This window comes from Microtus oregoni, unplaced genomic scaffold (assembly GCF_018167655.1).
Source record: "Microtus oregoni isolate MIOR12 unplaced genomic scaffold, Mior012 000002F_ref0000024, whole genome shotgun sequence".
In the NCBI taxonomy this organism is placed as follows: Eukaryota; Metazoa; Chordata; class Mammalia; order Rodentia; family Cricetidae; genus Microtus; species Microtus oregoni.
Window position 1 is genome coordinate 81,891,560 of NW_024543061.1, and position 23,648 is coordinate 81,915,207.

Genomic DNA, 23,648 nt, shown 5'->3' on the forward strand with positions numbered 1-23,648 from the left:
TTTGTAAATAGTGACACATTTATTCATTTGGATTTGGCGATTAATAATTATTTATAAAAGATTGAAATTTCCATTTAAACAACAAAAGTCATGTTACAATAAGGTGACACACGTTGGCGGTAATATCTTATTATCAACGATCTGGACACAAATTCTAGATTTCCGACGTCATGTAGTAAATATCCACTGGAATACATAGAACACAGATTTGGGGTAGTTTGTTTTCTTGTGGATTTTGACAATCATCTGCAGAGCAAGAAAGAACTTCATGGCTTTAAGGCACATGACAAATGAATAACAAAGTCTTATTTAAAATATGTGAGTCATGCAATTATAGTTAAGAATCATTCTTTGCTGGAAGAGGTTTGCTTGGAGTATAGAAGCTTCCATAAATATTAATCAAAGGATGATGATGATTTTTGGACAAAAAAAGCATCTAAAAATTTCTGATCACTTATCACTTGCGTTAACTATTTGTGTGTGTGTGTGTGTGTGTGTGTGTGTGTGTGTGTAGTGTCTTACTTTTTAACCTAGTCTGGCCAATTGTCCTGCCCCAGCCATCTGAGTGCTAAGGTTAACGGTATGAGTCACCATCTCCGACTAATTTAACTATCATTAAAATGTCCCCAGTCCTGCCACTTCAAAAACCTTCCTCATCTTTAAATTTACAAGGACAACAAGACTTGAAGATTAAAATGCTTCATCCCAAATTACGAAACCGTCATTTACTTAATCTCCTCCATTCTTCCATATTCCATTGCGATTTTCAGAAGAAAAAGGGAGTCGCGCATTTTCACTCTCTCGGAGAGCCGTTCGCTGGGGGTCAGTTTTTATATTCCCCATGAAGCTTTTTCTTCCCCTTAGGAACGTGGTTCAGAGAAAACGGTGACTTGATATTTAGCCGATCCCTCTCAGCCTCCTCTTCCTCATCGTATCTTTCGTCCTCGTCTTCATCTTCCACATCACTGCTCTGAGGACTGGAGGTCTGAGATCCCGATGGAGAAGGGGGAACTGAGGAGGGCCTGGGATACTTAAACCCATCCGTCTGCAGAAGACAAATAAGACACACATGTTTAAAAAAAGACTTCTAGTGGGGACAGAGAGATGGCTCAGTTAAGAGCACTGGCAGCTCTTCCAGGGGTCCTGAGTGCAAGCCTCCGTAATGAGATCTGGTGCCCTCTTCTGGCCTACAGGCATACATGCAGGCAGAACACAGCACATAATAAACAACTCTATCATCTCTAGATAGATAGATTAGATAGATAGATAGATAGATAGATAGATAGATAGATAGATAGATAGATAGAAAGAATAAAAGTCTTCTGGGTTTTCTTTTAACGTCAGTTTTGTTTTGTTTGTGTTGTTGGTTTTAAAGTAGTCTCTATACATAGCCCTGACTGTCCTGAAACTCATAATGTAGACGAGGCTGACTTCAAACTCACCTGCCTCTGCCTCCAGAGTACTGGGATTAAAGGTATGTTGCCACCACACCTGGGTGGTTTTCTCTTTTTAAATATAATTGTCTTTTTAAGATTTTAATTACGTGTGTGTTTGTGTGTGTTTGTATACAAGTACGTGCCATATACATACATGATTTATCTTTTCCCCAATCACCTTAGGTTTAAAATCATCCAAACACACATGCAGGCACACACACACACACACACACACACACACACACACACACACCACATTGCTAACAGACACCAGATGTGAACATCAGATTCCCTGGTGCTAAACTAATAGGCCGTTACTCCATAAGGAGTGATGACAACTGAAATCAGATCTTCAGAAAAGCAGCAACTCTTAACAGCTGAGTCACATCTCCAGCCCTGACTTCTTGATTTTCAGTGACACAGACAGTATAGATACTAACTGAATTGTTTTTAGGTAGTCTACTGTGATCCTTCAGGAGCTTAGGAACTTTGACTCTGGTACTATCAGTGTTAAAACAGACTCATTAAACACATGACTATCTTTGACTAAGCACTAAAATATACCAAGTACTATATATACTGTCTATAGTCATTGTACATAATCATTTAATATATATCATTTAATATTTTAACAATATCCACATAAATTCTTCTTGCTTCCTCTCTGAGAAAAAGAGACAGAGAAAAAGCAAATGATGTGAGTAAGCCATGGTAAAATTTAGTGCTGGGTCTGTGACAACCCTAAGTCCTTCTTTAGTTTCAATGGCCATACACATTGCTCTGTCTTCTTACAGATGCTTTCAGAAAGTTCCAGAACATGGACAGCTCAACAGGCCACCAACAGACACCACTATATAGAATCCTGGTGGCTGGGTGACCTCACTGATTCCTGAGATTGTACCAATTGCATCATTTCAGTTGGTGGGAAAGCACCACAAGGCTTTAGTGACACTGCCCAGCTGTGTGGAAACATTAAGAAAGCTCACTTGACAAACACATGCTGAGTGCCAGCTGTGCTGTGCGTCATGGATCACAATGCCACCAAAGGCATAGCTTGGAATACACCGCATCATACCTGCTTCGCAGGAGTGCACGTGCTTGAAAGCCATTGGTCGGCCTCATTTCAATCATTTTGTACATTGTTATTAAGTTATACACATATAGTCCTATCAATCTCCTAGTACTTTGCTTAAAATCAGAAAAGGAACTGGAGCATGAATAACCAACCCATCATGCTGCTAAAGAAGACAGACTCTCCCTCTCCCGTTGACCATCAACTGCTGACAGTTGCCTCAGTTAGGAGTGGGCCGCATCCCTCTCCATGCGAAATACTGATTAGCGCTCTACACCTGCATGTATACAAGCAGCACTAATTGGACTCAGAGCGTCAGAAGGAGAAGGAAGAGCAGGAGGAGAGAACATGAAGTTGGAAGGTGGGGAATGATCTAAATACCTTGTACTCATCTATGAAAGTGTCAAGGAATTTTTGAATAGAGCTGAACCTGCATTTAGTTCCTCAGATAGAGTAAGAGCTAAATACTCGTTCGCTGAATAAAATATAAATGGGTGAATGGAGCTGAGTCAGCAAGTAAAGTGTGCACCTTCGGATAAATGAGACACCCAGCTCTCCAGTGAGAACAATGGTAAACCCAGAGTTTGGAATGTGCCGAGGGGACATTTAGGGGCTAACACTTCCTTCTACATCTTTTCCAGAAATTTGACCTAGGCGGGCTAGTTGTTGCATTATTAAAGTTGTTTTTGTAAGAATGATACCTGCCTAAGACCTTTAATCAGAGTGTAACTGGATTTGAGGGATTTGTGCCTTCTTGATGAGAATGGATAGTTCGTGAGGGGGGGTGATAAGATCGATGACTCTTGATACTGAGCATATCGCAAAAATTTGTGTTTATTTGCTCAAAAGATACTTCTTCAGGACACAAAGGCTGTTTGTTTGTTTGTTTGTTTGTTAAGGCAGGCTTGCTCCATGTTGCTTATGTTGGTCTTACACAAATCTAAATGACCCTCATGACTCAGCCTCCTAAGTAACTGGTACTATACGTCCACGTCCCTAGGTGATCTTATATACAATGGTGATTCCGATGTGTCCAACGTGCCATCCATGGGCTACATGAGGCCAACAGGGATGGCTATTAAAGTGGCCCAACACAAAACTGTAAACATTTTCTAAAAGGCTAAGGTTTTCTTTGTGGTTGTTTAAAAACTATGTTAACTTAATTGTATAGTTCTTGTGTGAACTTTGTACACAACAGCACAGTATTACAATATCAAAATGTTGAATACACCTAGATCTCATCTTCTCACTCTGAGGCTGTCCCTGGATGAATGCAAAGTTAAAAAGATGTAGTCCTCAGATCAGTGTGTAGATTCCAGCAAGGATGGATCATGCTGAAGAGAAATGCCTGGCTCTACGCTGCCTTCAGGTGTTCCCTTTTCTCTCTCTTTAGAAGAGAGCACCTGTGAACTATGATGCTTTCACTGATAGAGATGTCTAATTGGTTCTTATAAGAAAACTCCCCTGGACTGTGCTGAATGGAACAAAACCACTCTTAGGGTCCAATCCCCCCTCTGAGCTTGAATTTGCTCTATTTCATTCTTGCCAAATGGTCATTCTATATTTAAACACTTGGATAGCAAATCTACCTCCTGCTAAATCAACCCACTCTATTGTTGAGTAACTCTCAGGAAAATGAGAACCTAGTAGCGACCCCCTAGTAGCATCAAAGCAGAGAGAGTTATAATGAAGAGATATGCCTCCAATGATATGAATCAGCCATCCAGGCTTGTGTGCCTCCATTCTTCACAGTTCTAATACCATAAAAGGTGGACTACTGGCATATTTAGCTACTTACGGATTCAAAGGTCTTGTTAGAACTGCCAAATAAGAAATGTCATTTTTTGTAAAAAAGCAAATACTTACCGCTGGAGGTGAGGTGGGCTCCAGATGGAATTTGTCTGGAAAAGCTCTGCTCAGAGTCATGTGTCTGGCATGCTGGTAATACTGTCAAAACAAAGCCAGTTCACATGTTCTGAACACATGAGGTAACCAAGTAAGTACATAAAGTCCTATCTTCCTAAGCCTGGAAAATCTATCTCCATATCAACTGCTATGTAAAACTGTACTTTTTGTGTGATACTTGACCATATCAGTCATTGTGTTGACTGATAGCTTGCTGTATATTTGAAGCTGGGAAAGCTGTGTATCCCAAATTGAGAATAAATAAAAAACCTGACCATCTATGGTTCTTTTACCTGTCAATATACATGTCCAGAAATAACACAAAACATTGTGGGAGATCAGTTGTGTTAGCCGTGCTGAGATCCGGATTGAATGTAAACGTGACTGAAAACTGCTTTCATTCTTCTTATCTAGACATACTAGACACTAATCCTGCCCAGACCAAGATAAGGAACGGAACTAAGGCCCTGGCCTTCCTGCTCTCAGTTCAAATGAGGGAGTAGCATTAACTGCTTAGGTCATCCTGAGTACCAGTGTTATTGGATTAGATACTCAGCTGATAGTTACACCAATTCTTGACCAGGAGAATTCAATAATATGCAAAACCCATATTACAGGGAAGCTAAGGTGCTTTGTTTAGTATTAAATCACTCAGTGTTAGGCTATATGGACACCGAGATGATTGCACAGCTATGGAACAAGTGAGTGGAGGCATTGCTTGTAGTTAATGCATTCAAAGATCATGTCCTTTCCACCCTGCATCAGAGAAGAATATGACTGTAGCATCTGTGGAGTGAAAAACAACTAAGGTCTTTGCTCTTGACATTTTCTCAACTCCACAAAGCACTTCTGCATGCCTGTTAGGCATCAACCTAAGTGCATGCTGGGTTCATGCTACATCCTGAAAGATGTGGTGTCATGGATATCTAAACCCAGGAAGACTTGGGTCTATAGACTTTTGAGGACTCTCATTCAGTCAAAAGGTACAGGGACACACCCTGAGATTTCAGTACTCATGGTACTGAGTTTAGTTTACAGATGGGGACTAGAGGTAAGGTTTTCATTGGGTAATATGATCTCAATGAGCTCTGCCTAGCTCCTGAGGAACTTTCTTACTCTGCCTAGGTATCTCCAGTCCAGAAGATCGGAGAGCCTTTCTGTGCGATTCCTCTGAATGATTCTTTGACGGCGTGACTGTTTGCAAAACCCGTAGAGAAACTGAGTCAGTTGATTGCAAGAATCATCTGGAGATCGGAAGCGCCTGTCGACGATGTAAATACCTGCAGAACACAGACAGAGATCAAAACAACTTCCAACTTCTCAATGAAAACACCTGGAGAACACACACATAAATGAAAACACGACATCTAACTTATTGCCTAGGTTCCACCAAAGACCACAACTTGCCCATCATCAGTACCTGCCTAAGCTACCACCTCCACTTTCTTTTCCCCTCTTCTAAGGCTCTATATTTTTTACAATCTTCTAATTATTAAAAATCATCATCAACCTTCTGCCACTAAAACAAATCTTACCTTAAAAAATATATCTAGCCCTCTGGCTCAGTAATTCTCTAGGAATTGCTGCTAACCAGAAACAAAGGATGGAACCTATGTTAGCTTCCCCTTCCCCCACTCCGTGTTCCCACTAAACAACCTCACTGAGAACTACCAGAGAAGAGCTGCCTCCTGCAGACTCCAGACACAGGCAGAGAACCCATCCTGGTCTTGTTGCTATGCAACATGAACGGATACACAGTGAAATGCAAATTGTCCTTTAGTCTTTAAAAGTGATTTTTTTTCTACCATGACATGGATCTTTCAAAGAATAAACGTGTTCTCTATAGAGCGACCAATACGCATACTCCCAGACCACACCCACCGTGTTATTGCTCCTAGGACTTAAGGGAAAAAATATCCTATCACCACCATCAAAAAACAACTTAAAGGTAAAGTTTGCCCAAGTTTCACCCCTCTGCAATTCTTCTTGAGAGCAAAATATTCAGCATTTGTAGGGATAAGTCCAAGTCCAGCCCATTGGGGGCATGTTCGCCTCAGGCTAATGTTTACCTATAAATCTGCCGGGTGTGCGCCCAGCCGCAGCTTCTGCTTCCTGTTCTCCGCGGAAACCGTGGTACTGTAAATCTATTTCTACATTAAAGCTGTATATATTTTTTACAATCTGTCTGCATTCATTTTACGCCGCTACAAGCGTTAAGAACACTCTTCCCTATGGATCCCCTACTTATATCTACTTTTAATTCAATGAGAAATATAAGCTTTAATTTCATTACAGGACAGCTTTAGCGTTAGACCCTGTGAAGACCCTGAGGACACAATGAAGGAAAAAAATCTCACCATATGCAGTAGGGTCAGCCACATGCTCTTGCATGAAACAGCCAAAGCCAGAGAGGTTTGTCGTCACACTCGGGATGCCCATCACGGTGCATTCGGCTGCGAGAGAATGGGCAAAGGAGGAGCTGCAGACCCGCTCTCAACCCCCACGTTCACGTGGAGGAGAAAAAGCCCTGTTTCCTAGTAGCAGATTGTTACTCCCCGCCCAACATGGTATAGACCCTTTATCTGCACTCGTAACACAGGTATCTTTGCAAGCATTCCATAAAGTGATGCTGACATCATCCCTCTCTGAAAGGTGAAGAAATTAAAGCATGAGGAGTTGATGTCACTTGGCCTCTCCGTAGAATCCGGAAACATGGAAAAGCTGGGCCTGAAGTGAGACATCCAGTCTGAGAATTCTTGCTGGAACCTGCTGCTTTTTACTGGCTTAGCCCAGCTGCCTATTTTTCTGGATGACTTTTGTTCCATTGTGAGATTGTGACTCTGCTTGTGACTTTGTAGGGGAGGGTGAGTGCTTGGACACAGCCAGGTTTTCCCCTACTGTAATCTTCTCTGCACACAACGCAGCCACTCTCTTACAGGTGCAGGGAATTCATGGTCTCTTTCAGTCTTCCCTCACCTTTTAATTAAAACCTGTTTCCCACAAAATATCTAAGCTATATATAAATATAAAAATATCTTTCTCTCAAAGATAGCTGTGTTTTTTTTGTTTGTTTGTTTATTTGTGCATGAGAGTGTGAACCTGTGTGTGTGTACATTCCTGATGTCAAGGAAATTTCCTCAATTGCTCTTACACCTTATTCATTTAGGCAAGGTCTCTCAATAAAATCCATAGCTGGTATAACTTGCCAGATTTCTCTGGGGACCCCCTTCCTATTTCCTCTGAGACTGGAATCACTTGCTTATTGCCACTCCCATGAGGCATTTGGTGGGTTTTGGGGATTTGAATGCTGGTCTTCATGCCAACATGCCAAGTCCTTTAATTATTGAGCCATCTCCTTATCCCAACATCACATTTTAAACAAGTAATATACATTTATGAGGATATGGAAATCTCATTGGTTCTTGTGTGGAGATGTGTACAAAAGTTGTGTCATTACGAGTGGGGTGGTTCAGTTTAGATCACGGTTTTGTCTCCTCTGCTTGTGAATATTTTTTCCTGGCTCAGTTCTGGAGCCACACAGAAGTGCTTTTTACTTTTAGGGAGGTTGCAGAAGGGGGATAGATAGGGAATGCCAACTTCTTTAATATCTGCCGAAAATTTTGGAACTCCTCCTAGGAATAATTCATATAGCTACATAAATACAAAGTTTTGTTTAAAAATGCCATAAGATTAAAAAAAAACCCTTATTTTCATTCTCATTCAGTAATTCACTAATATATTTTGTAGTAAAAGCCAGGAAACCACGGAAGCTCAATGTATGTCCCTTGAATGAATTTTATAAAATAAACATTTCATAGGCCTTCTCAAAGCCCAGTGCTGGTATTTTAGCTTCCTAACTACTGCTGTCCTAAACACACAAACATTTGGGGAGGAAAAGGTTTTTTCACTTTAGGTCTCACAGTCCATCCTGAACGGAAGTCAGGGCAGAAACTCAGGGAGGCACCCGGAGGCTGGAACTGAAGCAAAGCCATGGAGCCACACTGCTTATTGGCTTGGTTCCCATGGCTTTCTCAGCTTTCATAGGCCCAACCGTGGAGAAGCGACACCACCCACAGTGGGCTGGATGCTCCTACCTCGGTCATTAACCAAGAAAATGCCCCAATGATCTGCTTACAGGCCAATCTAAAGGAGCGATTTGCTCAATACAGGTCAATCTGATGGAGGCATTTTCTCAATACAGGCCAATATGATGGAGGCGTTTTTTCAAGTGAGGTTCCCGCTTCCCAAATAACTAGCTGATTTCAAGTTGACAAGAAAAAACTTAACATGTACACTTGGCTTTAGTGAGTGCTTTCTATAGTTAAAACAGCACCATGTTATTGTTATGAAAACAAACTAGAGATGATGTACTCTAGTTAAATCTATGCCACAGAAAGGCTTGCTTTCTCTTCAAGTACCAATTTAGAGAGTAACTATTCTCTTTTGTGGTTTGAATACAAGATGGCCATATAGATTCATGTGTTTGAATGGCTGGTGGTGTACGATTTGGGAATGAACAAAACCTTTAGGAGCTGCAGTCTTGCTGGAGGAGAGTTTTGGGGTTTATAGTCTCTCTCCTCTGCCTGTCAGCTCTCTTCTTCCTGAGCGCAGACACAGCCCTCTACGCCTGCTTCCAGGCCTTGCATGTCTGCTGTCCTATCTTGTCTATCACGACAGACCATGCGCTGCTGGAACCACAAGTCTCCCAAAAACCTTTCTTCCATAAGCCGTTTTTGTTGTTGTTTTAGGTTTTTTTATTTGTTTGTTTGTTTGTCTGTCAGGGTATTTTATCAAAACAACAGGAAGAACACTAACATACTCATTTGGTCAATTTAAACGTACAGAAAAAACGCACTGGCTGTGTTAACTCTCACAACCTCCTTCCCCTATTTATATACCATAACTTCTTCCTTGTCCTTCATCTTAGAACATTAGATAAATCTCTATGATTTGGGGTCTTATAGAATGAAGTGTTGGGAGCCTGGAGAGATGGTTCCATAGCTAAACTCTTTGGCTGCTCTTGCAGAGGACCCAGGTTTGATTTTCAGCACACAAATGGTGTCTCACAACCCTCTGAAACCCCAGTCCCAGGAAATCCAATGCCCCTCTGGCCTCTGTGGGCACTGCATGACTGTGGTGCATAGGCACCCATGCAGGCAAAACACTTATACACTTAAAATAAAAGTGAAATGCCTTAAATAAAAGATGTTTTGCCAGGCCGTTGGTGGTGGATAACTTTAATCCCAGCACTTGGAAGGCAGAGGCAGGTGGACCTCTATGAGTTTGAGGCTAGTCTGGTCTACAAAGCAAGTTTCAGTACAGCCAGAGCTACACAGAGAAATCCTGTCTCAAAAAACAATAAAAACAACAAACAAACCAACAACCAAAACCATCCAGTGGAAAGGCAGGGCAGGTTTATAACAGTCTTTGCACTGACGGGCATGTCTTCCCAGTCCCGTCAGTCAGTCACGCATTTGCTTTTTCCTCCTCTGTACACAATAGGTTTCCCTACAGGAAAACTGAACTGCACACTAGAAATCATGGGAATAGGAATGGATAACATCTGTTCCATTCATCAACAAAATATGTTTTGTTTATTACTTTATTAAATATGTAATTGAAATAGTCTCTGAGGACAGATCCTCTTAAGAAGGAAAGCTGTTTTCAAAAATGTAGACGTGACACTAATAATAAGCTTTAGAACTACAAGGGAGAAAAACGATTTAAATGCATTTTTATGTTGAATTTCAAGAAGTAGTTATATTTTGTCTGTTAAAGTTTTAATAATTTTCTACTGTTAAGCCGGGCGGTGGTGGCGCACGCCTTTAATCCCAGCACTCGGGAGGCAGAGGCAGGCGGATCTCTGTGAGTTTGAGGCCAGCCTGGTCTACAAGAGCTAGTTCCAGGACAGGAACCAAAAGCTACGGAGAAACCCTGTCTTGAAAATCCAATAAGTAAATAAATAAATAAATAAATAAATAAATAATTTTCTACTGTTGATTAATTACATGGATGGAAGGTAGAAGTTCTGGGTGCAAAATCACCTAAAAGTGAAAATTCTAATGAAGAAAAAGAAGGAAAATTAAAAAACAAACCCTTTACAGTTTGCTTGTTCCAATACTATAGAATTCTTGTCTTGTAATTTGATGGGACTGAAACAATAGATCAGAATAAAACAGCTTCAGAACCCTTAGACTGCTCATACTGTGAGGGTGACAGTAGCCTCTCCTTTTAGAATTCTAGATACTGTATTTAAATTCTAGATGAAAATATAGACATGCTGCTCTTGCAGAGGACCTGGGTTGGGTTCCCACTGCCCCCCACATAGTGCCTGACAATCAACTATAACTCCAGTTCCAGGGGATCTGATATCTTTTTCTGGCCCATGAAGGCATTACATGCACATGGTATGCACACACATACATGTAGTCAAAACAAATATACACATGAAAAATTAAATATGTTGACATTGTGAAATTGTTAATAATTCAACCTAATACTGCCCCTTTACCTGGCCTCTGTTTTCTCTTGGGTTGTAGGTCAATAATTTTTTTTTTAGCATTTTGTTTTAAAATAAGTGGAATTAATCTAGATCAGGGAGGGTATTTTTTATTACCAAGAAGACACATGAAAGTTATTCCTATCCTTTATGCTGGAATGCAGGCAAACTGTTTGCTTATTTATTTATTTATTTATTTATTTATTTAGTGGTGCTGGAGATTGGAGGGACGGCCTTGTATATTCTAAGCACAGTCTCATAGGTGTGTTCCTATTCTCAGAATCTACAAAGCATAAAACTCATGCTTGAATGGATCCATCCCTTATCATTTTTTATAGGAACTGAGAAAGCAAAGTCTCAGTAGAGATTTCCTGCCAACTTTAACATACATACACATACTAAATAACGTGCAACCCAATCAGAATCTATCTGTACTCATACATGTCACATACCTGGAGTGTAACCCCAGGGTTCATAGTATGATGGAAACACCCCAAGATGACAACCCCGGACAAACTCCTCATAATCCATGGGTAGTAGCGGGCTGGTGGAGGAGAGGAATTCAGGGTGTAAAATCACCTAAAAAAGAAAGTTCTAATGAAGAAAATGAAGCAAAGACAAACTCCCCCTATACTTTATCCTAGAGATATCACGTGCTTGATGTTCATGGATAGAGGAGAAATAAGTTGTAAGGATCTTAGACCCTCCACCTCCCTCCACTCTGTAAATCAAAATCTCTGTTCTGTACTAACTTTGCCCTTCATCTTCAAATCCTGGGTCACATGGTGGAGAGGTCGCACACACATTCTCTGCTTTCACACCAAACTCTTCCCTTGAGCCTCCTCCAGCCCTGTTCCCCAACTGCTGATCCCTGTCTGATTTGTGAGTCTGTTCCCAACTTGAGCAGGGAAGAGGGGATGGATCACCTGTGACCTACACATGAGTCCTCTGAGGGAGACAAACCTCAGGGGAGGGAAGAGGCTGGAACAGTCCTGCCCGAGCTACACCATGCCATCCACTCTCACCTAGAGGCTGTTGCCACCTACCAGAATTCACTTTTATTCCCCAAGGCTCCCTAGTCCACATAACACTGGAGTGTTCTGCAAAGATACTATTCATGCCTCTGCTCAAAAGTCATGATTGCCTCAAAGAAAAACACATGTACATAAAGGCCTATGTGCAGCAGAGTGCCGTTGTTCAGGAATAAAATGTCAAATCATAAATACCTACTTCTATGTAAAATATCGTCTACTGTATGATATTCTAGAAAAGACAGAATTGTCAGGACATATGCAGAGCACAAAAGTGTTTAGGATGCAAAGCTTCCTATCTCATACTGTAATGATAAATACACATCATTGTTAATTTGTCCAAACTCAGGATGAATGAAGCCAAAGGTGAGCCCCAGTATGAAGACATTGGAGGGATAGCAATGTGCCAACTGAGACTCATCAGTTCCATCAAACAGACAGTGCCACTGAGGATGCTACAGAAAGGAGGTGGTGCCTGGATGAGGCTCCCAGAGAATTGCTCTTGGGTTAAAGGCTATTAAAGTGTATACACAGTATAAAGGCTATTAAAGTGTATGGGAAGATGGGGAAATATGAAAAGGCTGGCTGTACAAGTGTGCAGAACCCACATAGAAATCCAACGGGGGAGGGGGGGTGAAGAGGTGGATCGATGGCTAGATGGCTAAGAGCACTAATTGTTCCACCAAAGGAACTGGGTTAGATTCCCAGAACCTACAGGGTGACTGATAGCCATCTCTTCTAGTTTCAGAGTATCTGATGCTTTCTTCTGGCCTTCTTGGGTACCAGACATACGCATGGCGCACATCCATACATGGAGGTACAGGTGTGTATCACTCAGCCTGGTAACCTGAGTTTGATCCCCAGGAACTGAGGGTGGAAGAAGAGAACTGACTCTGCCCATTGTCCTCTGACCTTGTCATGACTGCCGTGCCATATGTTATCCTCCACCACACACACAAAATAAATAATGAATAAACGTAATCTTAAAAACAAGATACCACAAAAGAAAATGAAAATACTTAAAAAACAACTCTTATCAGAGTTCTTTCCTGAAGTAAGTTTTAGAATATGTTTTGATCACTAAAAAGTAGGTAATTTCCTTGTGCCTGCTCATAACATTGTTCAATTCATACAAATATTAGGATCAAAGCTCAGAGCTGACAGAGATCTAACAGTAATCACCTAAAACAAGAAGCAGAATCAATCATTTTTTTAGAAGTGTTTAAGTGGTTTTTTTTTTTTTTTACAGAAAACACTTACAAAAAACAATGAAGAGCTTGTAATAAATTCCCTCCGAAGTATATTCTACATAATTCTTTTGTTTGTATATGTGAGCATGGGGACAGGTGTTCTAGTGTGTGCATGTGTGTTTTGATGTCCCTACAGCTGTGCTGTTTTTAAAGAGTGTTCCATGTTACTTTCTGAGGCAGGGTCACTCTGGCCTGGAGCTCACCAACTAAGCCAGGCTAGTTTGTTAGTGAGCTCCAGAGATTCCATGGATTCCCCGATCACTGGGTCTACAAGCATGTGGCACCTGGCCAAGCTTGTACCGGAGTGCTGGAGGGTGACCTCAGGCTCATGCATGGCCAGCATTTTACCAACTGAGTCTTTGCCTCCGCCTATTCTGTGCAATTCTGAAGTCGTTTATAACAAACCAATTAGTTCCACCTTGACTCTGTCTGCACGGTTGTTGAAAAGTCCAATCCGTCTAATGGTGCTGAGAATGGGATCCGTGGAGTCGTCAATCATGTTGTGAGTGGTGACAGGAGGCAAGGACTGTCTCTGCGGGAACAGGGGAAGAAAATGGCGGTGGTGAGAAGCATTAAGAAGTGTGACTCATTTCTGCAAAAGGCCAGGGACGTCTCGTGCTCCCTCTGAGTACTCAGCCCTCTAAGATGACGCTGGTTTTGATGATTAAGCTTTGTGTCTTTCAGGGGAAAAGAAAGAGTTTCAGAATCTCCTTTACAGACTGTGAACAGAAAGCTTCTGCTCCCCCTCCCCCCCCCCCCATGCTGCCACTGTGTGAAAGGTGTGGACGTCATGAATGCTTCCGGGTATGTCTAGAATGCTAAGGTACTTTGGAATCTGCACCCAGGATGAACTTAGTCACTGGAATTGTCTAGCAAACCACACTATTAACAGGATCCCCATGTATGTCTAGAATACTACAGCACATTTTAAAACAACACTTTGGATCAGTAAGGAAGCATTGGCATTTTCTCTACTATGGTGGGGGTTATGCACTTTTGGAGATTTTCACAAATTATTTTGTTGTTATTATATTGGAAATAATTTTTTCAGCTGAGTACATTGGCTCAAAAAGAATTCTGTAAATAGGTTCAAAGGCAGACGTTGTGAGATTTCTTAAAGAAACCCTTAGAAGCAATTCAGAAAATCACATACAAAATCATTTAAGTGACCCTCTAAGAGTACTGTTCTGGGTGGGTAAATGGCTCGGTGGTCAAATGTTCAAGTCTGATTATTTGAGTTTCATCTCTAGGAGCCACATGGTAGAAAGACCCTAACTCCTTCAAGTTGTCCCCTTCCACATGGTAGAAAGACCCTAACTCCTTCAAGGTGTCCCCTGACCTCCACATGCATGCCCTGCTTCACAACCACAAACATACATGGAATGAAAAAAGAATTATGTTTTCCAACTCTCAGATTTGAAATTTCCTAATTTGGCAAATTCCTTCATATGAATGAAGAAAAATTTGCCTAGATTTATTTTAATGATCACAAGAGATTGTAACTTCCTTTAAATTTTTCTTACCTGAGTTGAAAAAATGGCTCTTTTCATTATTGTTAAGTCATCTCGATCCAAGATGGTATTCATGTCAGGAATTTCTCCTCTGTGATGAAAACAGTGTTTAAAATAAAAACGGTTGGCACTAGTTAAGTTCTTTCTGCCAGGCATATATAGCTCTTTTATCGTAATAATGCTATTTACTAAGACGTTAACACAGATTTAATATATGAATATTTACTATTTATTTGTTATATTAAGTCAATATATATTTGAACTTAAAATCCCCTTCAGTCTCAGACTGATGTATTAATGATTACCCAGTGAACGAGAACCTGTGCACATATGCACACATGGTCTCCTACGTGCAAGCTGTTCACTAATACTGTCAAACAAAAGGTAAAAGTCTAGTGCTCAAATGACATCTTCAAAGGCTACAAAACTTCCATTACGTATAGAAGAAAATGCGTGAAAAGTGACTAAATTGGGCTGTGTGGATAGTGAAGACTTAGATGTTGATGCGTAAGTTGTTCTAAGCACTTACCTCAATAACCCATCGTAAAGCCTCTTTCCAAACTTTTCCTTCAAGGAATGCACAGTGTCCCTGTTTGACAGACAGATTCCTAATTCACATGCAATCATAACTTTTCATTTTGATCTTTGGGGGTTTGAATGAGAATGGCCTCCAGCAGCTCAGATATTTGAATGTTTAGTCCCTAGTTGGTGGAACTGTTTCAGAAGATTTCATAGGTGTGGCATTGTTAGAGGAGGTATGTCATTGGGGATGGGCTTTGCTCTGAGGTGTCAAAGTGCCCATGTAATTCTTAGTTAGCTCCCTCTGCCTCATGCTTGAGGTCAAGATGTAAGCTGTCAGCTGATGTTCCAGCATCACACCTCTGCTGCCTGCTGCCTTCCTGCCTGCTGCCTCCACACCATGATGCTCATGGACTCTACCCCCTGCAACTGTGAACACTGAATTAAATTTTTACTTTATATGCTGCCTTGGTTGTAGTGCTTTTGACACAGGGATAGCAAGGGAACCAAGACCCCATCTGTTGTGAAGGTGCTGTTGTCTCATTAGCATTCCTTAAAGTTACAAAGATTTTTTTTTTTTTAATGCAGCCCCTCCGATTATTTCCCAACTGTCTAATTTAGCTTGGTTGAGAAAAAAAAAAATCCAGGACTGAGGTCACAAAACATTTGAACAGCCTAGAGAGCTGGAATTCTTTTTTTGCTTGCAGTAACGGGAATGGTTGAGAGAGGGAAGGGTCAGTGAATAGAGCACTTTAGTGAAGTGTTTGGTAATTGTTTGATCTGGGCTGAGCGTAGAGGGGGTCGTTATACTCAGCTCCTTGCTTTGGTATACATCCAGCCCATCTTTAAAACCCATATAAGGACACGCGCTCATTCTGTGGCTGTTTGTTAGAAAGTTTTCCTAGTACTGCCCCCGTATTACGGGCATTGCACAGTCCAATGCATCAGCTAGGAGGAGAGAACCACACAGTATTTATGCGACAGTCGTCAAAGAGAAACGAAGTTCAGGGGCACAGCTCTGAGGTCATACACTTAGGCAAAACTCCCTTCACGTGTTGCCAGAGAAGGCTGACAAACGCGAGATTACCACAGCTGTTTCCGCACCGCCTGGCCCTTCAGGGTTTCCACGTTGAAATTGTTTGTCTTGGCAGGCATGATGAAAAACACCACCACAGTGACGTTGCTCTTATGCATCTGAGGAGGGACAGAAAACACAGTAACGTCACCTAGCAAAGATCAAAAAGCACCTGGCACAGGGACCGCAAGCCTGGGAAACAGTGTTTTCCTGTATCACGGAAGAACACCAAGCTCTGAGCCACAGAATAGAAGCTGATGTCTTTCCAAGACTTTTCTAACTGAATTCCAAGCAGGATTTGTCAGCAACAAATATTTCCATACCACTGGCCATGTAAAATAGATAATAATAGCTACTCAGGTCAGTGTGTTTTTTCTGTGGGGCCTGACAGAAAAAAAAATCAAAATTCTTTCTTCAAATATTGAGGTCCAAAATTTAATGAGGATTTGTTTCTGATTCTTCTTCTAACTCTATCTAATTTATTGAGTTGTACAAATGGATTTTTTGCATGTTTCTGTCTCATTCCTAGATGGTTCATATGATGCATTTTGACTTTTAGGCCAACACGGAAAGGAATAGAGCAAATCTATGCTTCACACTTTGGTTGTAGCAGATGCTGTGCTGGGCACTATAAACACACAACTGACCTCTGCCCTTGTAACTACCACACACATTAGATGTGACCCATCTCATTCTACTGATGCTAAGGAAGCACGGATTGTGTAATATTTTATCTGAGCACCCACAGCCTATTAGGGAAAAAGCTAATACTTAAACTGATACTTATTTTAACATCTAAAATCTAAATTTTCTTGTTCTCTTCCACACATTCCTTGGGCATAACATCTCTCTCTCACAAGACAATGACATGTATCAAGACACTTTGGAGGAAAAGCCTCAACTCAGTTAAAACTATGAGCATGTGGATATCCTTATGGCTTAAAATGAAAGACTATGTCCTGAGTTTGGGACGTCTTTCCATCAGCTGAGTGGCCTCTGCCCTCTGACACTTCACAGTTATGAGCATACTTACAAAACATGCCTATGGATATATGTCTGGAAATATGAACAAAGATTATACCAGAATGATCCTTTTCACTTTAATCTTTCTTGCACATGGTGCTATTATTACTAATCACTTACTTATAATGCAGTTTTAGGAAGTCTTTGATCATACGTGGTATAATATTTTTGCTAACAGAGGAAAAGAAGAACTATATTTCAAAAAACTTGGAGACAATAATGCAGAACTCAGGAAAATCTATATTGTCTCAGTATCTTGTTTCTTTGTTTGTTTGTTTTAAACTAAGTGTGTATGTGTGTGGGTGTGGGCACAAGAGCACAGAATCTGAGCAGGTTAGAAGAGGGCATTGGATGCCCTGGAACTGGAGCTACAGGAGGTTGTGAGCCGCCATGTGGGTGGGGGAACGCAGCTCTGAAGGAGAAGCCTGTATCTTCAACTGCTGAGCCATCTCTAGGACGCCCAATGTCTCTGCGTCTTGATAGCTCTGAACTTTCACACTCTTGTATCATTTGTTCTTTATTTTAGTGCGATAGACTCGGAATATAAACCAATCACTTTAATCAATAGCTATAGTCTAAAGTCATTTTCTACAGCTGTCTCCTTTGGCCTGGGTTGCTCTGCTTAATTCCTCTTTTTTAGGCCTGCTTTCTGAGCAAAGAGTAGAACCTTCTTGATGTTGGTGGAACCCTTCAGAGATGAACAGTTGGAGATCTGTCAACTTGGGGAGCTGGTGTAGATGGTAAAAGCAGGGAGAAACTGAATTAGCAACATCTGTCCTAGTCTGTGGAAGCCAAATGCTGTGACACTTGACTGATTCACATCCAGTGGGGCAGCCACAGCTAGAGCTGTCTGGATTCGGGGTGCTAAGTGTGATATCAAGGATGATATTTTTCAGGACGCTGTATCATCACACACAAGCTTTCTTCTTCTTCCTTCCATTCATTATTCCTTCCTTCCTTTTTTTTTTTTAACTTTTTAAGCTAGTGTGTTTTTATGCAGCCCTAGCTGCCCTGGAATTCACTCTGTAGACCAGACTGTCCTTGAACTCAGTGATCCTGCTGCCTCTTGAATTCTGTGATTAAATGTGTGTGTCAGCATGACTTACATTTGGTTTCTAATAAATGATCTGTGGCTTTTAGTTTGCTTGACACTGCTGTATCTGTCTTTCAACAAACCCCCTTTAAGAAAAGGGCCATTAAAATGGTTTTCTAACATGTAACATGTATAATACAAAATTGTGATTTTAAAAGGTACTTTAGATCATGGACAAAGACACTTGTGAGTGACATACAATTCCAACATGTAAACTGAGAAGGTTTTCAGAATTATATCATTTTCAATGTTTTGTTACATTTCTCTCCTTCTCCTCCTCTTCTTTCTTTCCTTCTCTGTCTCTGTCTTCCTCTCTCTCTCTCTCTCCCTCTCTCTATCTCTGTGTGTGTGGGGTTGTGGGTCTGTGTCTGTGTGTTTGTGTGTGTGTATTCAGAGGGCAGCTTCTGGGGTCTTTCCCTCTTTCCATCATGTGGGTTCCAGAGGTAGAAATCAGACTTGGTAGCAAGTACCTTTACTGGCTGATCTATCTTACCTGCCCAAGGTTATCATTTTAAAATACCAAAATCAAATTCCCTCTTCAAAGCTAGGTTCTTCATACCCCATTTCAGAAAGTCCATGTGCCACACCCCAGAAATTCCTTACCCTTAGGAGGAAATTGAGCCTGGATAAGGATTCCAAGAAGATGTCAGCTCCTTTGTTCGAGAACTCATACCTCCCAGCAATGAAAAGGAATAAAGTCTTTTCCAGATCAAAATCCAAATGACTGAAACAAAACAAAGCAATTTCTAATAAAAGAGAACAACAGTACCAAAATCCACTGGAGGAAGTCTCTTCAAACTTAAGGGGACTGGGGAAAAGGAAGAATTTGCTATACAGCTTGAAAACACCTTGAAAAAGGTGTGTGTGTGTGTGTGTGTGTGTGTGTGTGTGTGTGTGTGTGCGCGCGCGCGCGCGCCTGTACATGTACTTGGAGACCAGAAGAGGGAGTCAGAACCCCTTCCCATGCTAGAGTTTCAAGCGGTTGTGAGCCATCTGATATTATGCATGGATCACAGCCCTGGTCCTCTGCAAGAGGAGCCTGTGTTCTTAACCATCGGACCACCTCTGCAGTTCTTTTCCTTCCTTCCTTCCTTCCTTCCTTCCTTCCTTCCTTTCTTTTTTTATAAAGAAAAACATACCCATAGAAATGACCTCGAACAAAATCCTGGATTCTGGCCTTGTACATGGCGTGGAGATTTTGAAATTCATGCACTGCAGAAAACTTCTTAACATTCAAGCCATTTGGAGTTACTACATCTGAAGAAACAAAATTTAAAAAAAAATGGGGACTCTTTTCTGAGAGGTAGTGCATATTCTTTGTCACCTTTAATGTTAGAGGGACTAAATAAATAAAACCCCGAACTCGGTAGTTTCTTAAAAAGACAATTTTGGGTTAGTGTGGGAGGACAAGCACGCGAGGCTTTGTGGGTAAACGGAAGTGGACACTGTGGTTGACTTTCCCAAGGTATTTGGCAGTGAGGAAAAACAAAAACTAAAAACAACCAGAAACAACAGCATGCAACGCTTTAACAGGGCAGTCCCCACAAACAAAAACTTTCTTCTAGAACAGGAAAAAGCAAAGCCTTTGGGTAAGTGCAAAGAGAGACACACGGGAAGATCAGGAGAGAAACCAGGACGTTGTTGGCCGATGTCCTCTCAGAACCATGAGTGTGGGAATGAGTCTGACTGGTTGGGCTTTGTCAACTTACTAGCATAACTGGGAAGAGGGAATAGTAACTGAGAACTTGCTTCTGTGAGATGAGTCTATAGACAGCCCTGCCATTCATCTTTTTGATCAGTGATTGATGTGAGAAGGCCCAGCCTGGTCCAGCCCACTGTGGGCGGGGCCACCTCTGAGCAGACTGTCCTGGATGGTGTAAGAAATCATCAGGCTGAGCAAGGCAGGAAAAGCATGCAGTCAAGCAAGCAGCGTTCCCTCTCGGTTTCTGTTCCTCCGTGTTTCCGCTTCAGTCCCTGCCTTGGCTTCCCTTAATGACAGGCTGTGATCAGGACCTGTACGCTGAAACAAACCCTTTCCCCCCAAGTCCCTTTCGGTTGTGTTTATCACAGCAATTGAAGCCCTAATTAAGCCAGAGTCCAAGAAAGCCCCAAATCCACGGGAACATTCGGAAAGAACAAAGACAGCCTAGCCCAACAGGCTGCCGCTGCTCTATCCTCGGGCTCTTGTTTTCCACATGTTTGGTTTGGTTCTTTGACAAAATTTATTCACTTATTGAAGAGCCTCCTCTAGGCACCCAGGGGTATCTGAAAGCAGGGGAATACCAGGCAAGATCACAGCCGTTAAGCAAGGGTGCTGCGCGTATTAGGAGATGGCAAAGCCAGCCTCCGGGATTACCGGGCTTCCGCTTCAGCATGTGCTCCGCCTCGATGGCTGTGATCTCTGACACGGTGGTGAACACATGTGCGCAGTGCACCGAGGCCCGCTCCATGCAGTAGCGGTGGTAAATCTGCCTCTCCCCTGCCTCCTTGTCTATGTCGAACTGTGGAAGACAAACACATGTTCCTTGCGCGATCCTCTTCACACGCAAAACAGAACCCGTAGTCCACAGTTGTTCTTCCTCACAGCTGATTAAAGTTATAATAACCCCATCAAAGCGCTAGTGCATATCACGCCGCTTGCTAAATTATAAAACTGGTATTTTAAAAAAATATTGTTTGCTTCATGTCTTACAGACTGTTATTTCACCCCCTATAAAATTTTGACATTTTGTTGCATGTTTTCTTATTCCACAGTTTATAAGTATACCGATAATTCTAACCTCCAAGGATTTTATATTTTACCACAAACAACGAACCATAAAAAGGCAGTGTAGCAGAGTCATTCAGCAAAAGTGTGTTGGGCCCATAAAATTAAAAAAAAAAAGGTTGGAAAAAATGGGGGGCTGGAGAATGGCTCAGTGGTTAGGAGCACTGGCTGCTCTTGCAGAGAACCCAGGTTTGATTCCCAGTGCCCACATGGCAGCTCACAACCATCTGTAACTCTAGTTCCAGGGAATCTAGTGCACTCTTCTGGCCTCAGAAGGCACTTGGCACACACATGGTGCTTGGACATACACGTAGGCAAAACACCTATACCGATAAAATAAAATTAAAAATTAAAAAAGTGAACAAAGCTGACACCAAACTTGACACTAACAGTTTGGATAACTATTATCCTATTTAATTTGCTGAGTGAGAAAAACCGAGAGATTTCTTTTCTCAGTTACTTACTCCTTCCAAGTTAATTTCAAAGAGTGTATGCTCACTTCATAGTATGTGAGGTTGTGGGATCTGTCACTCATGATCTTAGTGTAATATTTTTATGAGATCTTGTGGGTGCATTCTGGATATTTTAGGTAAAAACAAGCAAAACAACAACAACAACAACAACAAAATTAACCCACAAACCAAATCCTCAGTGAACTCTTAAACAACTTCTTTCATTTCACTTACTCGGGGTCATTTCTCACAAAACTCTCTGTGACATTGGCAGTATCTTAAAAGTAAGTATGATAAATATACATACAGCATCATCAGATGTCTCCAACATGGCATTCAGCTCTGCTGTTTGTCGTGTTTAATTCTCAGAAAACTCACATGTTCTGTCTTCATTTTACAGAAGGGAAATCTGAACCTTTCAGAGGCTAGGGAACTTGGCCAGGGTCACTTTTCTATTAAATGTCTTAATTGAGGAGTATAATTTGATATGTCTATATATTTCCTAAATTAAACCTAGTGTGAGCTCAGGATCTCCGCAGTTAAGAAAATACTTATAAAGATTACTCAGAACCTAATTTTTGACTACTTGTTATCCACTAGTGACTGGCAGAACCTTTCATTAGAATGAGGGGTTGAAATACACAGCATATATCTGAACATGATTGAGATTTGTAGTTATCATTGAAGGCATAATAATGTAACTAATCAAAAAGCTTGTAATCTATCTGCATACTATAATGTCTTTGTTCCTAAATAAGACACCCATAATACATTATTATATTTTCTTGATTGTTGATCTCTAAGACCACAAAGCACTCTTGAGTGATGGACTCCAGGGGTCACTGTAAGATCCAGGCCTGACCTTCTGGGCACATATTGCCGGGTGCTCACCACAGGGCACTGGTTTGCCCTGATTAGTTGACTGTTACCATACACTGTTTGCCAGTCACCTCTGTCTCCCGGCTTTTAAAATACCTTGTTGACTTATTGAAAGCCTGGATCTTCGCTTCGGCTGACCTTTCTGTAGGGCAGCTCTCATTAGCACTGCTGTCTGCTCTGTCAGAGGCTCTCAGAAGGCCTGTCCTTGCATTCCAAACGTGTTCGAGACAGGGGCATCAACTCCCCTGGATACTGATTATTATTCACGCGTGTGCATCCACAGACACACATTCTGATTCATAAGATCCCAGAAGTTTAAGTCTGGGTAAGTTTTCAAAAATTCAAGTTTTCAATTTCCTGATTTTCCTAATAGTGAAACCAAACCTATAAGCCCTAAACTGACTCGATAAGGAAACTAGATATTAAACACACACTGTTTTAGTTAATGGCCATAATGTGTGCTTTTGATAATCTTTCTGACTTTATAATATAAAATGCGTTGGGGCTGTAGAGACAGCTCATTGGCTAAAGGCATGTGCTGCTCTTACAGAGGACCCGAGTTCAATTCCCAGCCCTCACTTGAGCAGTTCACAACTCTAGCTCCAGACGATTTTATGTCCTCTTTAGACCTCCAAGGGCACTTGCACACTTGTGACACACACTCACACAGACACATAAATAGAATTAAAATTGGGGAGACACTTTTATCATGCCAGTTCAACTGGAAATTGAAGAAAGATAAAAACTAAATGAACTGAGGTCACAGATTTGGGCACTCGGTAAAACAGGCCATGAGGTGTCCACCTCCACTTCTTTTTTTTTTAAATATTTATTTATTATGTATACAATATGCTATTTGTGTGCATGCCTGAAGGCCAGAAGAGGGCACTAGACCCCATTACAGATGGTTGTGAGCCACCATGTGGTTGCTGGGAATTGAACTCAGGACCTTTGGAAGAGCAGGCAATGCTCTTAACCTCTGAGCCATCTCTCCAGCCCCTCCACCTCCACTTCTTGTGACATCTGCTCCCTGGCCCTGGAGCACCTCACCTGTGCACTTCAGAATTCCAGAAAGAAGCTGAGGCACTTGCTTAAAGTGTCTGCCAATAAATAAATCATGCAGGGGATAAAGAGAT

General features: G+C 41.5%; 1 protein-coding gene across 1 annotated transcript in view; it reads right to left on the reverse strand.

The window, feature by feature from the left end:
• Positions 1 to 23,648, reverse strand: part of Gys2 (glycogen synthase 2) — a 35,137-nt gene continuing 11,489 nt past the window's right edge. Inside the window, exons 5-16 of the mRNA XM_041637927.1 lie at positions 20,771 to 20,915; positions 19,554 to 19,671; positions 19,018 to 19,138; positions 16,311 to 16,417; positions 15,234 to 15,293; positions 14,717 to 14,795; positions 13,612 to 13,725; positions 11,365 to 11,491; positions 6,771 to 6,866; positions 5,530 to 5,693; positions 4,375 to 4,455; positions 1 to 1,045 (exon numbers count right to left, since the gene is read on the reverse strand). Of these exons, the coding sequence (XP_041493861.1) occupies positions 824 to 1,045; positions 4,375 to 4,455; positions 5,530 to 5,693; positions 6,771 to 6,866; positions 11,365 to 11,491; positions 13,612 to 13,725; positions 14,717 to 14,795; positions 15,234 to 15,293; positions 16,311 to 16,417; positions 19,018 to 19,138; positions 19,554 to 19,671; positions 20,771 to 20,915 (1,434 nt within the window). The 3' untranslated portion in view covers positions 1 to 823. The remainder of the gene's footprint in view (positions 1,046 to 4,374; positions 4,456 to 5,529; positions 5,694 to 6,770; positions 6,867 to 11,364; positions 11,492 to 13,611; positions 13,726 to 14,716; positions 14,796 to 15,233; positions 15,294 to 16,310; positions 16,418 to 19,017; positions 19,139 to 19,553; positions 19,672 to 20,770; positions 20,916 to 23,648) is intronic.